Genomic DNA, 14,052 nt, shown 5'->3' with positions numbered 1-14,052 from the left:
GTTTTTATAACAATATAACAATAAAATAAAATATGTATTCTTGAAACTATAATATCTCATCACAAATTGTAGCAGTTACTTAACGACTAATTTATTTTTTTATTTGATGAGTAAAAGTATGTCTTTGGAATTTAGAGTTCTATATTTTCTTTAGTATTCGGAAACTTCCTGATGTAAAAAAATATTCAATATATGTTTTAGACATTACTTCAATCTTTCACAAACCTTGTATGTATTCATAGACAAAAATGAAAAAGATTGATATTGAACATAGAAATATATACATCTATAGATATTACAGAAAAAACAATAAACTATACATCTATAAATATACAGTGAATATTTATTATTTGGATTTGTGAATTTTCTAGAAAGTATGACTTGTACCTAAAAAAAATAGTATTGCAAACTAAAATTTGAATATTTTTTTATACAAATATTAATTTTTTATTAAAATCAAATCATCAGATTTCTATGGCTTATAAGAATTGAAGCACGTCGAAGTACAAGCATGATTTTTAAACTACATCATTTGATTTGAAAACAAACATAATTAGTAAAAAGTTATTGTTATAGACAACTTATGCTTGAAAATGAATACTTACAAATTATGGAAGTGAGGTACACATTAAGAATTACTTTGAAAAAGCAGTCACATTATTAACATTTTAAAAAATAAATTGTGAAATATATAAATATATATATATATATAGAGAGAGAGAGAGAGAGAGAGAGAGAGATTTCTCTCTTTCCCATGTCTCATACATTTTTTTTTAAAATATAAAAGTTTACATATATATATATATATATATATAATATATATATAATGTAAATTCAAGTATTAAAAAAAGAAAAAAAGAAAACAAACGAACAACAAGAAAAACTTACAGATTCAACTTTTACATATTTTGGTAGGATTTAAGAACTTTTATGGATGCATGTCAAGCTTCAATGAGTCCTACACAACACAATGACATTAAACTTTGTCTTTTAAAAAGTGACAACAAAAACCATATGAAAGCATCTGTAGTATTGTGTTGTGTAAAATGCATTAAAAATTAAACATTTTCATATATCATTTTTTCACATGTTCTCATGTTCAGATTAAAAACAAGTAATTAAAAAAAAGAAAGAAAAAAAGAGTGAAGTTCAAAAAATTACCACATTGTTTTCAATATATTATATAATCTTAAACAAAATATATATTGACCCACCATGTCAACTACAACTTTTAGGGTTCTAAACCTGAAACCCTTAACACCAAATATTGACTGCATGCAAAATGTGAGGCAAAAATATTGGGGAATGTTAAATAGACTCAAGTTTTTACTAAATTGACCTACCCATCATAACCATCATGAAAAAAATAATGACTTGTAGATTCATTTTTCCACTATTGGATTTGCAACAAATAAAAACCAACCACATTCATTATGATTACCATATTCTTCATCAAAGATGGGTCGATTTAGTAAAAGCATGAGTCTATTTAACATTCCCCTAAATATTCAAGGCATGTTACAAACAAAGCCTCCCAAATTTCTTTAAAAAAATATTCAAGGCATGCTACAAACAAAGCCTCCCAAATTGCTTAAAAAAAAAGGGAGGCAATAAATAGTTTTAATGGACACAACTATCTTAATAAAAATGCCCACCCAAATGAATGAATGAATATACACAATCATCCAAAATGAACAAATCATCCATCTATCATCAGATAATAATAATATATATATATATATATATCGATAGAGGGTGTATGTGAGTGTGTGAGAGAGAAGGTGAGAATAGGGGTTTTAGGGTTTTGAAGTCACAGTTTTCCGCTCAATTTGCTGAAGATTCTGCGGGTTCCATCGAAGCGAAATGTGGTGAATTCGTTAGTTTTGTGACTCTCTTTCGGATCTGAGATTCCCCCACCAGATGATTCACGGAACAGTTTTTTATTCGGCTTTTGAAGCTCCAAACGAGTGTATTGATTTGCGGATGTGAAATTTTATTAACTGTGTTTTTGCTTCCTTATGGAAGCTCAGTTACTGCCGAAAAGTAGCAGGTCAGTGTTAAAAAGGCTCGGGCATTACGAAATTGGAGGCTGTTTTTGTTGTATCACCCGACTGTACACGCCATTCACGATTGTTGATTAGATTGTGTTGAGAAAAATGCACGTAATTGCGGTTATCATGTGCCGATGCAGACGTATTGTTAGTCAATCGACAATGTAATCGCAGTGTTGTGAAACACACTGAATTCATTTTGCTTGATCCTTTATCGGGTGTGGGTCTGTGAACGCAGCCTGTGTTTATCTTTGGTTGCTGCAGCAAGCTCTATTGAAGTAGTACTGAATGGTGAAGGCATGGAAAAATTGAGGAGTGAGCTTGTTTGAGTGCTCTAGAGCAAGGAGTGCCTCACTTGGAAGAAGAGTGCAGGGGTTAGTATCAACTCAACTTCTTCGAGTGGGCATTTGTTCCTCTACTTGGGTACCGGAACAAAGACCAATCTGGGCATCATCTAGAGCATTTGGGTGCCAATTTTCAAGGAGAATATGCAAGAGTCAGGTTCTTAGATTGCGTTTGATTGTTGCACGGGCTGAATGGCTAGGCAAGTGCACCTTTTTTGGTGCATGATAATTACTTTGGTTGGGTTACTCGGAGCTAGACGAGTTGTTTGCACTGCCGATGAGGAACTGTTCCAATGGAAAAGGCTGACCCAGGAGAATTTCACGTCTATTCATAGCAACGCCTTCACTCTCTGCATCGTCATGTTATCCTGTAAGTATTTCGTGAATTCTGAGTTCCTTCTCTATTACCAAAGGTTTCATCACGACGGGCTTGGTTTATATGTTCTTATCAAGTCACGTAATGAAAATTTCGAATATCCTAACGTTCACTAACAAGCAGCGTATCATCAATTCTGAAGTCTATTGAATCAGGCTTGTGATCCTTTAAACTAGCATGGTCAATGGTTGTGGTGATATATGCAGGGTAATATTGTTGTTTTGACATATTGTCAAGGAACTCAAATCATATCTATCTCTACATGTGAGGAGCATCTACATGTGAATGTTTACATTTGTAAAAAATCGTGATTTCCGGAAGTTTGATGTCCGTGCTGGTTTTTTGAGATTTTACTTTGTCTTCAAACCGTAAGGACATCATGGAGTTAATTGTTACATGAAATCCCAAATGCTCCTTTGACGCAATTCCTTTTTGACTCGTCATGGCAGGGTGTGGTGAGGGCAGAAGCCTGATTAGAGAAATATCTACGTTAGTGAAGAACAGCCCTGACGAGTTCACTGCATTACACTATCGATACGTCTATGTTAATTTGGATCGCTCTGCAGTGAAATCATTGCCAACAATTCGGTCACCATCCGTTTTCCTATTTCACAAGGAAATTCCTTTCCTTTACAAGGGAAGGCTCTTAGGTTCTCATATTTTAGAGGGTGTGCGGTATGGGATGAGGTCTAGCGAGAGCGGTTTTCCGGTACAACGTCTAGAAACCTCTGAGAATGTCATAGCCTTTGCTGGATCGTCTGATCGAGTATTCTTTTTCTTGGATTTCTGTGGTCTCTGCATTGGTGATGACGAAGAAATGAGACATCAGCCGTTATCAGGTACACCGTTATCTGACATTTCGAAGGAGAAACATAATGATGAATTGGGACCTAAATCACGTGGTGACGAAAACGCGGTTCGTGCTGAGAAGAGTCCTAGTCCTCACGCGTCGAAGAATGCACAATTAGTTGACGATCTGGAGGAGTTGGTGTTGGACACTCCACCACATTTGTCAGAGGCGACAATAGGCTTGCACACGTGGACAGAGGTCATACTACCAGCAGTTGATACCATGTCCACAAATGCAACTAAAATTGGAACAAGAGTTGACCCTAGTTGCATAGAATGCACGGAGCTTGAAAAGAGACGCTGTAGGAATGTGTTTGAGAACTTCACCCAGGCCGCTGCTATGAATGCATTGACTCCTTACAGAATCAAATTCGGCCTAATTTCAAGTAAGTCAGTTGCAGCTGAATCGGGGCTCATCGATCAAGGGGATTCTTCATTATGGAAGTTGATGGGAGTAGTTCAAGAGCCTTTCCGAGTGCCTGATGTTTATGAGGGCGAAGGTGACGTAGGAGACTTTATTGCTAGTGTATCTCCGTCTCTAGTAACAGAGGTTCGTATTACGAACTTCGCTTGGATTGAAAACTTGTGGTAACACGCTCGAGAAGACACTCGTCATGATTGTATGCTTCCATTTTTCAGTCTTGAAGGTTTTCCCGATCTTTGTTTTGTTTTGTATTTTTATTTTCATATTCTAAATCGAATCCCGCTTGGGGAGAACTCAAAGCCTCGTAGAGCTACTTGGAGTAATTGTGAACCTGAATAATTGATGGCGTCTTGTTTTTGCAGCTGAAAGGGGAGGGATATCACCAACAGGTATCTGCCTCTTATGCCTTGTTAAGTGATAAACCGTCCATTCTGCTCTTCATTAATAGGGGTTCCGCCTCTCCCGAAGTCCGAGGAGCGAGTCAGGATGCTCTTGTCACCACTAGAGGTGCAGCTTTTCATTTTGCAACTTTGAATAAGTTCCATCCGGAAAATCAAGAAGCCACTTCAGTGCAACCTTCGGGAACACTATGGGAGAAAGAAATGAGTTCCGAGGAGTTCTTGGAGGCATCTATTCCAAAGGGCCTACACCAGCATTCTCAATCGCTTACGGTGGATAGATCAGATATCTTGAGTCTTCTGAAAAGCGTTAACTCGGGGGCCGTTAAAATGCAAAGTGAAAGTGGAGGTTTTGTAATGGAACTGAAAGCAGTTGCACACAACCAAGACTCTCATAGTCTGTTACAGGATCTTATTGAGAACCACCGAAAGCAAAAGGCTACTCTAAGTGCGTCTGATTTATTCAATCTTCTCTTAGGTACAAGCTCTCGAGGCACCAGTTTGTCGAACACGGTTTTAGGAGAGTCGATTGGAAATGACAAACATTCAAGTGATGAAGTTAAGGAAAATTCTGCTGTTAACATTGATGAGGTCGAGGATAATATGGAGCTTGTTGCTTCTTCTAACCTCGACCACCATTTAAAAGGGAAAGCGGTTTTCACTAGGGGTACAGACGATGAGGGTCAAGGAAGGTACTGCTCAAGAAAAACTACAGATGAGCATACCCTTGAAAAGGGGCGAGTGGGGATTAGCGGGATTAACGAAGAGTGCTCAAGAAATGGTGAAGTAGGATTCGATGATCTTGACTTGCGAACTGATCATGCAGGAGTTCAATCTTCAGTCGATGACATTGAAAGATCCACTCATCCGCTTGAACACTTCTTTGGTATCGATCGACATCAGACTGTTGAATATGACGAACATCCTGCAGATTCCTTGGGATTGGATTTGGAATGCTCGGGAAAGGAAACAGAGCGAGACCATAAAGTTTGCAAAGCTAATGCTGAGGTTGATATGCCAAGAAATGTGCAGCTGGTGCACTTGGGTGAAGCACTTGATGTTAGTGATAGTTTTCCTGAAGCTGATAAACTTGGAGATGCCGAATCAAAGGATTTGTCTGCTCAACACGCAATAGTACAGATCCAAAAGAACTCCGTCCTTTCCAGCAATGTCAGCCCTAGAATATCTTTCTTCTTTCGAGATGGTGATGACTCGCTGATGGAAAAGCTTGCCATGACCACAAAGACTCCTGCAGTAGTAGTTATATTTCCGAAAGATGAGGTTCATTATGTTCATCCAATAATTGAAACTTTAACTCAGTCGTCACTTATTGCGTTCATAAATCAATGTTTTTCTGGTCGCCGTGAAGAAACAGTTCGGTCAGAGACACCTCAATTACCTATTATGGATGTTCCTCAACCACCTTTTGTGAACCGTGACTTTCATGACCATAATTCGGTGCCTCGGCTTACGGTTACTACGTTTGATTACGACGTTCTTGGATTACGTTACGCAAATCTCTTCGCAGATGATGCTCAGAGCAAGCAACGTGAAGTGGATGCGCCTGACTCAGTGACCCCAGCCTGGAGGAAGGATGTCGTAGTGTTGTTTACAACCCCATGGTGTGGGTTCTGCAAGCGGATGGAGATTGTTGTCAGGGAGGTTTACAGAGCTGTAAACTACAATATGGGCTCATCTGTACATGGTTGTGATGACGAGGTGCGTATGTAGCTCTTATCAGCAACCTGTAAGCATGTATGTGTGTTGCCTAGGGAATTCAGAGGGGCTCGTGATCTTGAATGTATGGAGGGGTTCTTGCTGGATTTTTTATGTCTTTTTGATGTGGTTTTATGGAAGGGTTTAGTATTATAATTCAAACACTGCTCTCTACATGCGGCTCTGAACGAAGTTCCATCGTGCCCTAAAATTGGCATAAATCATGGGTTGACCCTTCGTTTCAACTCAAGCCTATCAGATGTTCAATTCAGCTAGGCTTTACAAAATTGGTTCTCAAAGTTTTTACTATCGTTTTTTGCTTAGGATCTGGGAGACGCACGTGTGGCAGACCTGCAAGCGAGCAATTCAGGTACACCATGCGAAATATGTATCCCATTCTATGTGATTCCTCTTCAAGCTCCGTACAATATTAGATGGTGAAGTCATGAGCCATATGATGCATTGCAAAACGCTTGGAATGCCCAGAGTGATGGTTTTTTGTGACATCCCACGGGCAAACTCTGCTTTATTTGGGAACGCAAGAGGGCTCTATTGCTGATGCAGCGTTCGCATTCAAAAGCTATCCTTTTCTGCTTGACATTATTTCACTTTTTCATAGTTTCCAACAGCAAAGATAGCTTGTCAGTGAAGCATAGATATGAGAATATATGTAGATCACTTGGGTACACTGGAAGTCAGTAGAGTAATTGTAGAATGGTTTTGACCATTGAGTGTATTTGGACTCCGATGTAGAGGAAGCAGAACCAAATGAAGCCAACAGCAGCCATCGCAATGATGGACTTCCAAGTATTTTGCAAATGGACTGCACCCTCAATGATTGTGATTATTACTTACGGCATCTTCTGGACCAGGCATGTACATTTCTGATCGCTTGCCTGGTATATTTTGCTGACCTAACTTTTGCATCCTGCAAGTCTCTCATCTCTTTGTACTTTTTCGTGTTGACAGGATGAAACCTACCCTGCTGTTGTTCTTTACCCTGCGCAGAAGAAGCATGCTCCTGTGATCTATGAGGGCGCTCCTGAAATACAATCACTTTACCGCTTCATTGCCACAAATGGAATGGCGTCCTCAAAGTTAGCATGCAGGGTTGCAGGTACTTTTCAAATCATTTGTATGGAGAAACCATACAAATGATCTTTCTTAGCCTTGAGAACACTTGTTAGTTTGAGACACGTATTAATCAGCGGGTGAAAATCCGGTAATCTTTACCTGGAAATATGAGCCTTACAAAGCTGATCGTTTTCAGGCCTAGTACTGTCACAATGAGCTCAATGGTGGGTATAAGCCAGGGATTCTCCTTGCCAGTTAGGCATCCGGGTTTACAGACAACTTTTTTCAGTCTAAGGGACACTTTCAGAACAAGAAAAATTCCCTCACTTTAGGTAAGACTTCCACTGCAGAGTACTGTTTCAGTTCTCTACAGCATGGGAATGGTTGGAGGTTGTGCCCACAACGCAGTTGGAAGTATATGAAGTCTCCAATCATCGTTTTGTGAACTGGGGAACCGAAATGGGTCGCTGCGACAGATGTGTTTCAGAACCATAATCTCTTATGTGTGATCACGGTCGTGCTTATCAGGTACAGGAAGGAGCAAGGCAGATTTGCATCACACACCAAAGGATCCTTCTCCCATGAAAATTCCTGCTACAGTAACAATCCCCACTGATGTGAGAAACGGATTATCAACTCCTTTGACAGAGGCTCATCTTTACGAAGGAAGTGCTGAACAACCAGGCATGGAAATCCCTACTCTTTTCAAGTCAGAAGTGGACGCTCGCCACCCTACAGCAGGCACTCTACTTCTTGCATCACCGCTCTTGGATGGCACTTCGGTGTTCTCTGGTTGTGTAATACTGATTGTTCACGCCCATGAACATGGAGATGTTCGTGGCCTTATGCTTAACAAGCCTTTATCTTGGGATTATGTTGCGAAGACCATAGGGCAAGACTCTCTTCACGAGGCACCCCTAGGTTTCGGTGGCCCTGTAGGAGAGCAGAGCCACCCATTTTTTGTACTTACAAAAGTTCCTGGTTTAGATGATTTTCATGAAGTTATGCCGGGCGTGTTCTACGGAGTCTCTGCCAAGTCAGTGGAAGATCTCATTCAATTGATGCAATCGGGAAAGTTGATTGAAGCGGATGTATGGGTGTTTCTTGGTTGCACAGCTTGGTCATGGTTCCAATTGCAAGAGGAGCTTGCCCAGCAGATTTGGAACGTCTCTGGACACTACAATGGATTGGTACAATGGCCAAGCGGATGGAGGGTACATATCTGATTGGAGTTTCATAGAACTATAATTCAGGAGAATGTCGCAACTCTATCGGCATGACGAGCACTGAACTTTGAATACTGAACTGTTTGCTAGTAATGAGAAGGAACATGTACATAAATTTTATTGCAAACTGGATATTAGTTATCATTTTTGACTGTCGGTACTGGAATATATTTCTTCATGAAGTATTCTGCAGTATTGCCTAAATGCGTATGGTTTATTTTATTTTTTTTGGGTTAAAACTTCAGTTATGCTATAAAAAGTGCAAATACAATGAGGATTTAATACTACTGTCTACTTGGAGAAGGGTGCTAGTCAAACTAATTTACTGCGCAAAAAGATTATACCGCACAGATTGAATAGTTTGAAATGTTGAATGCCATTTATGTCATTGCACATGATTGTTGTACTCCAATCAAGTGGGAAAGAGCTGATTTATGTAAACTTCTGGTCCCAGCAGCTAGCACTCCAATGCTGTGCTCTCCTGCCACAATTAGAGGGATTTTATGATTAGAAGGCATAAACAAAACTGATCCAAACCTATTATAGCTTCATGGAGGACAATGTTACTATTGCGAACAATAAGGTAATCGCAATTTCGCAAGAACTCATGCCCAGTTATTTTCAAACATTTTGAGGGACATGTGCACAAGATCAAATCTCTCCGAATTAGATACAAAAGATGCAAACAAGGAGATTGTATAACATGCAATAAACATGCCTGATTTTGAAATATCTCCAAAAAGAGTCCAATTTTAGCAAGTTGAGTTCTAGAAAGAGGTCAAATTCTCTGAACTATCCCCGCCCTGTGTCGTGCATTCAGATCCCAAGAAGGGAAGAAAATGTACCGATTTCTGGTAACCATTTGAGACTTTCTCCACTCCAGTTCGTAATCGTCCCACCAGCACCCTCCACCACTGGCACTAAAGCCAAATAATCATATGGCTGTTGAGTGAAATAGCAGACAGAAAACTCTCACATCAGAAACATATTGAAAGCAAGTAAGAAGCAGATACTGAGAAGGAAAAAAAAAAAAAAAAAAAAAAAAATCAAATCAAATCAAATCAAATCAAATAAATACTGGTACAGAATTGCCCTTGTTCTAAGTGAACAGAATGTCATAGGTTGTGCGAAGTGGCACGAGGAAAACATAACAATTCTAAAGATGTCTACTGCATACCTTCAATCCATGTTCAATTATAACGTCCACGTGACCGGATGATAGCAGCCCATATGCGTAGCAGTCACAGCCATACAAGGGTATTTTCACCTGCCAAATGAAGATGCAAGCCATTGAGCATAGATCAATTATGATCGTCTTTATATCTAAGTCGTTCGTGCCTGACATATTATGCTCCACCGAAAGAGGGGAGAAAAAGAAAAAAGAACAGAAAAAAAAAAAAAAAAAAAAAAAAAAAAAATACTACAAGCTACTTGCATTGTGAACATAATTAGATAGGATTAAAGTATACTGAGATTTGATACCTCATTCCGAACGCGCACGAAAGCATCTTCTGTTTGTCCAGTAAACATATGGGGACTTGTCGTGTACCTGTACACCAGAAGAATGAAATCATGACTGTATGGATAAACCAACATCAACCACGGTTACTGATGAGTTTCACTATTGCACATCACTAAATTGAACAAAAGTCTCCAAAACTGCTAAATTGGATAGGTCGTCAACTATCATCCCGCAATTATCCATATTTTTCCCGACTTGCACACGATCTCATGGCACTAAAAGTATTCAGAAGAAATGCTCACAAGTAAGCGTCTTTGAGCAGCGCCGTAGAAGAACGTGTCCTAACCCTGCGGCCATTCAGTGTAGTAGCTTGACCTTTGACTCCGACCCACCGCTCCCCCAGCACAGGTTGATCAATAATGCCAAGAACCTGTTGTTACAGCACTTTAAATACATCCTCCAGGTGAACCAACGTGCACTGTAAATTTATGGATTTCGAAATAATCGAACCAGAATGACGAATTTGCTAATACATGGCGAGTTACAGAGATAGCGTCACTCCGGTAGTGAGCCACAGGAATACTCAAAAAAGAGCATTTACAGCCGTTACAGTTCTAGGCACTCAATTTAATAGGGTGATGATGGAAAACTTCTGTGCAAAAGAACAAGGGTAGGTTTAAAACATACAGGAGAGCCCTTGTGAAGCAGAGAGATGAGTGTTCCGAAGACTGGCTTCCCTGCAATCCAATAAGAAGAAAAATCAGTGGTTTGTTTACAGGCCCTTAAGCCTTCGTGTCCTTCATTGTTATTATTTTAGTTAAATGTTGGTGATGATGGAGGCATTACAGTATTCTAGGAGATATTCTATTTGGTGAGTTGTGTTATGTAGGATGCTTCCAGTAGCCTGTGCACATTAGGGAAGATTTATACGCTTCAGAATGCTCGGAGCTCTAGCTACAATTCCCAAGATGTTCCCTCCAACTTCTCTTCGATCACACGAAAATGACAAGCTTAAGATCTTTTCAAGCTCTGAATACACATAGTATCAAAGTCTGCGCCACATCGGCCTCGTTCGCCTACTTCCTCGTTCCTTAAAAGTGAGTCACTTCGGATAAAGGGGAACTCCATGAACAGGCTGCCTTCAATACGACATCGTGAAGCATCTAAATTTTCCCCAATGCTAACGTGCAAAAAGAAGGTAGACAACATCAATAAAAGGAAGATGTCGTAGTCACCAGTGATGAAGCTCTTAGTGCCATCAATGGGATCTAAGACCCAGACATAATCAGAGCCTCCTTCAGGCATCGTCAAGCCTCCTTCCTCTCCAAATCTGTCACATCTTGGTATTAGCCTCTAGGCTGCTCTCTCTCTCTCTCTCTCTCTCTCTCTCTCTCTCACACACACACACTCTCTTTTTAAATACCCCCAACAAAGCATGCACTGAGATTTATGATCGCACGAATTCAGTGTTCTTTGCTATAGTTCCTTCAGTCTACACGTCAGGCAATTCTTGGATCTTCACTATACACACTATATAAGACTTAAAGCAGTACATAAAATTTCCCCTCACCTCACAACTTGCTAGGTAGTTGGTTTTATTTTTGACATGAGGATTTTGGGTATGCGCAATTATTATCACATTCTATATTTATGGAAGGTGGTACATACACCATGATTTTGATTCGAATAGGAAAGAAACTGAAAGCTAACCTAGAAATCACCAGCCGGCGAGAGAGAACTTACATAGCATGACCCGGAAAGTGCCGAGTTATGATTGAGCACATAGCCGCTTCAGTTTCTCGATCGGCCACTGTCACTGGACCTGCGCACCATTGACATTTTTCAGCAAAAAATGTAGAGGACACGTTCAAGTCCCTAATTTAGATACGTCGGTAAATACAATAATCGTGTCATTTTGAATTTTGCGTTGGCACGCGTTCAAAGCGATCAAGAAAAATGTGGAAGACACGTGTCACTGATGTTGATCAATTTCGCCAATTTGAAATCAATTCAGTGTACGGAGATGGAAAAGTTGAGAAAGCTATTTAACCCCGGAGCTCTTACACACTCCTGGTAGGTGACCCGTTTTCGAATTTCCAACATGGAAGTATCAATTTGTTGAAAAACAACAGGAAAATTTACATATTCTACACCGCAGAATCTGGGCATGCACTAAAAATGAGCATTTCAAAACTCTCTTTGATATTAAGGGGAAGAATACTGACTCAAGTCTTCCTTATCAATGATTTGAAAGCCACGTCTGAAGTATTTGACAGTAATTGCTCGCGCCGCGTCTGCAAGCTTGTGTCCGACCTCAACGAAATCCTCCATACTACTAGAGCTTTCGTAGCCCTTCTCATCGTCCACGGCTACCGCAGCTGAATGTTCGCTACGAGTGGTGACAGGTGCCAGCTTTGGCACTTCACCAGCAAGAGTACTGGAAAGCCGTTCCTGCTGTCGCGTGGCATGAAATACTGTCGGCTTGCCAGGTGCATCGGTTACATAGAATCTCTTAGAAGGCACCGTATCATCAACGATTGATGAAGAAGCTCTTACACCTGTTCGAATTAGCCAGAGTCAAGAGCGGCAACACTTCGAAAGTATGCCTACTTAGAACTTTGCGAATGAGGTGTCGAAGATTTATTATCTCAAAAGCATGACAAACTTAAATAACACACGAAATATTGTGACGATTCTTGAAGTCTTCAACAATCGACACAATTTGTTAAACCATGATATAACTGCCAATGGTTCTCAAATAAGACGAATTCCTATTACATAGTAGTAAGTACTAAATGAAGCGACTCAAGTAAGGCAAACACACAAGCTTCGAGACACAGAATAACTTCGCCAGCATCACTCACGCAAACAGCACAAAAACTCATAAACGCTTCCATTAAACAATCTTCTTCCACACATGCACTACAATGCACTACCAAAATTGGCTTCAAGTGTTTCTCCCCGCACGTCGACTCTTCTGTAGTTAAGAACACGCTCGTCAGCACGCGAATCTCTCTGTTGTGAACTAGCTAATCAACTCAGATAACAAGAATTCAAGATCACATGATTCATCAACAGCCCGAAGTGTAAACAAAAACGCAACTCCACTCTCACCTGACGACAATTCTTCAGCCAAGGTACGAACTCCGTCTCGAGGCGCTGAAACTCCATGAAGCTCCCGTTGCCTAGCGAACCCGACAAGCGCCTTCCGGCGAATGGTTCTGACCGCGGTATACATCGTTGTAACGAGGGAAGTGATCGATTCCCCGAGAATTCTAGCAATTATCTACAGAAGTCCTGATGCTCCGCTCAGACTCAACGCACACTCGTTTCAAAAAAAATCACGCAGAGCAAACTTATAGACTGAACTCGCTTCCAACACGTCCTTCAATCAGCAACTCCTCTCGGCCAGTGTTATAACACACCGTCGCCACGAGGCAGAGACGGGTAACACGCTGGAAACACAGAATGGTGACATACACGATGGAGGAGAAACACGAGCATGAGTTAGTTACGGAAGCAGAGAGGGAAACAAAACCTCACGCGCCTGGCTATGGCGGGTGGATTATGGAATATGCTGTAAGCATATTGGAAAGGAAGTAACGGGCATTTGCACTGTTACTATTGCTTTAGGGAAAACACCAATAAAACAATCCTTAGAAGCATGGTTCAGACTTTTTCCACATAGCTTCATGCTATCTGCCTCACAGAGACAACGCCATCGCAGACGTAAGTTAAATGCTGCCTCCCCTTGTTTTCAGAAACATCCAGTTGCTCACAGCCAAGCAAAGTGGACAAGTTCACACACACTGACTAACTGACCTTCGGAGGAGGAGTCAACTTGGGCGACTCAGAACTAGTCTTCGGTGGGTATCAACTTTGACTACCCGGATATCGGTTGCTTTTTAGGGGGTATGAACTTGGAATAACCGGATATAGATTGAGGCTAAGAGAGGTATACACTTGGACTAACCGGATATATATTTCTTTCAGAGGGTATCAACTTCGTTTCCAGAGGCAAGTTGGTGCTGGTGTCCTTTGAGAAACCACACAGCTTACCTTAAAAATATATATATTAAAAAATATTAATTTAATTTGGTACTATAAAAATCTTAATATGGAAATTTACGAT

The 14,052-nt window shown here is 40.4% G+C and overlaps 2 protein-coding genes and 1 long non-coding RNA gene across 8 annotated transcripts; 1 reads left to right on the top strand and 2 right to left on the bottom strand.

The window, feature by feature from the left end:
* Positions 1-75: 75 nt before the first annotated feature.
* LOC149988527 (uncharacterized) lies at positions 76-1,606 on the bottom strand. Its single transcript, XR_016504119.1, has 2 exons — positions 1,442-1,606; positions 76-958 (listed from the first exon to the last, which is right to left on the bottom strand). It is a non-coding gene; the product is annotated as an uncharacterized LOC149988527 (long non-coding RNA).
* A 165-nt stretch (positions 1,607-1,771) lies between these two features.
* On the top strand, positions 1,772-8,602 carry LOC112285228 (uncharacterized). Of its 6 annotated transcripts, none has more exons than XR_002970634.3 (9): positions 1,772-2,050; positions 2,290-2,765; positions 3,221-4,170; positions 4,407-6,161; positions 6,483-6,528; positions 6,912-7,030; positions 7,167-7,275; positions 7,429-7,564; positions 7,761-7,901. XR_002970634.3 is itself a non-coding variant. In XM_024525915.3 (8 exons), the coding sequence occupies exons 2-8, from the start codon at positions 2,588-2,590 to the stop codon at positions 8,456-8,458; spliced, it is 3,855 nt and encodes a 1,284-aa protein (XP_024381683.1). In that variant the 5' UTR covers positions 1,772-2,050; positions 2,290-2,587; the 3' UTR covers positions 8,459-8,602. The 6 variants fall into 6 exon arrangements, 4 of the variants coding, with proteins under 4 accessions (XP_024381683.1, XP_090107886.1, XP_073391342.1 ...); XR_002970633.3 differs by having other exon boundaries at positions 7,128-7,275; XM_024525915.3 differs by lacking the exon at positions 7,429-7,564 and having other exon boundaries at positions 7,761-8,602.
* LOC112285229 (bifunctional phosphatase IMPL2, chloroplastic) lies at positions 8,552-13,430 on the bottom strand. Its single transcript, XM_024525917.3, has 10 exons — positions 13,035-13,430; positions 12,146-12,478; positions 11,664-11,742; positions 11,156-11,250; positions 10,608-10,657; positions 10,223-10,350; positions 9,941-10,007; positions 9,636-9,725; positions 9,304-9,400; positions 8,552-8,939 (listed from the first exon to the last, which is right to left on the bottom strand). Exons 1-10 carry the CDS (start codon positions 13,156-13,158, stop codon positions 8,839-8,841), a joined length of 1,164 nt encoding a protein of 387 aa, XP_024381685.1. The 5' UTR covers positions 13,159-13,430; the 3' UTR covers positions 8,552-8,838.
* Between the last annotated feature and the right edge of the window lie 622 nt (positions 13,431-14,052).

This window comes from Physcomitrium patens, chromosome 7 (assembly GCF_059467195.1).
Source record: "Physcomitrium patens ecotype Gransden chromosome 7, ASM5946719v1, whole genome shotgun sequence".
Lineage (NCBI taxonomy): Eukaryota > Viridiplantae > Streptophyta > Bryopsida > Funariales > Funariaceae > Physcomitrium > Physcomitrium patens.
Note: the sequence above shows the minus strand (reverse complement) of the source record. Positions and strands in the feature narration are given on the sequence as shown.

Bases quoted from the DNA above. Each gene is read 5' to 3' on its own strand.
- LOC112285228 (XM_090251760.1), top strand. From the start codon at position 2,588: ATGGCTAGGCAAGTGCACCTTTTTTGGTGCATGATAATTACTTTGGTT. The intron at 4,171-4,406 runs GTTCGTATTACG...TTGTTTTTGCAG, and splicing joins CTCCGTCTCTAGTAACAGAG to CTGAAAGGGGAGGGATATCA. The intron at 6,162-6,482 runs GTGCGTATGTAG...TTTTTTGCTTAG, and splicing joins TACATGGTTGTGATGACGAG to GATCTGGGAGACGCACGTGT.
- LOC112285229 (XM_024525917.3), bottom strand. From the start codon at position 13,158: ATGTATACCGCGGTCAGAACCATTCGCCGGAAGGCGCTTGTCGGGTTC. The intron at 11,743-12,145 runs GTCAGTATTCTT...AATGGTGCGCAG, and splicing joins CATTGATAAGGAAGACTTGA to GTCCAGTGACAGTGGCCGAT. The intron at 10,351-10,607 runs GTATGTTTTAAA...CTGTAACAACAG, and splicing joins TGCTTCACAAGGGCTCTCCT to GTTCTTGGCATTATTGATCA.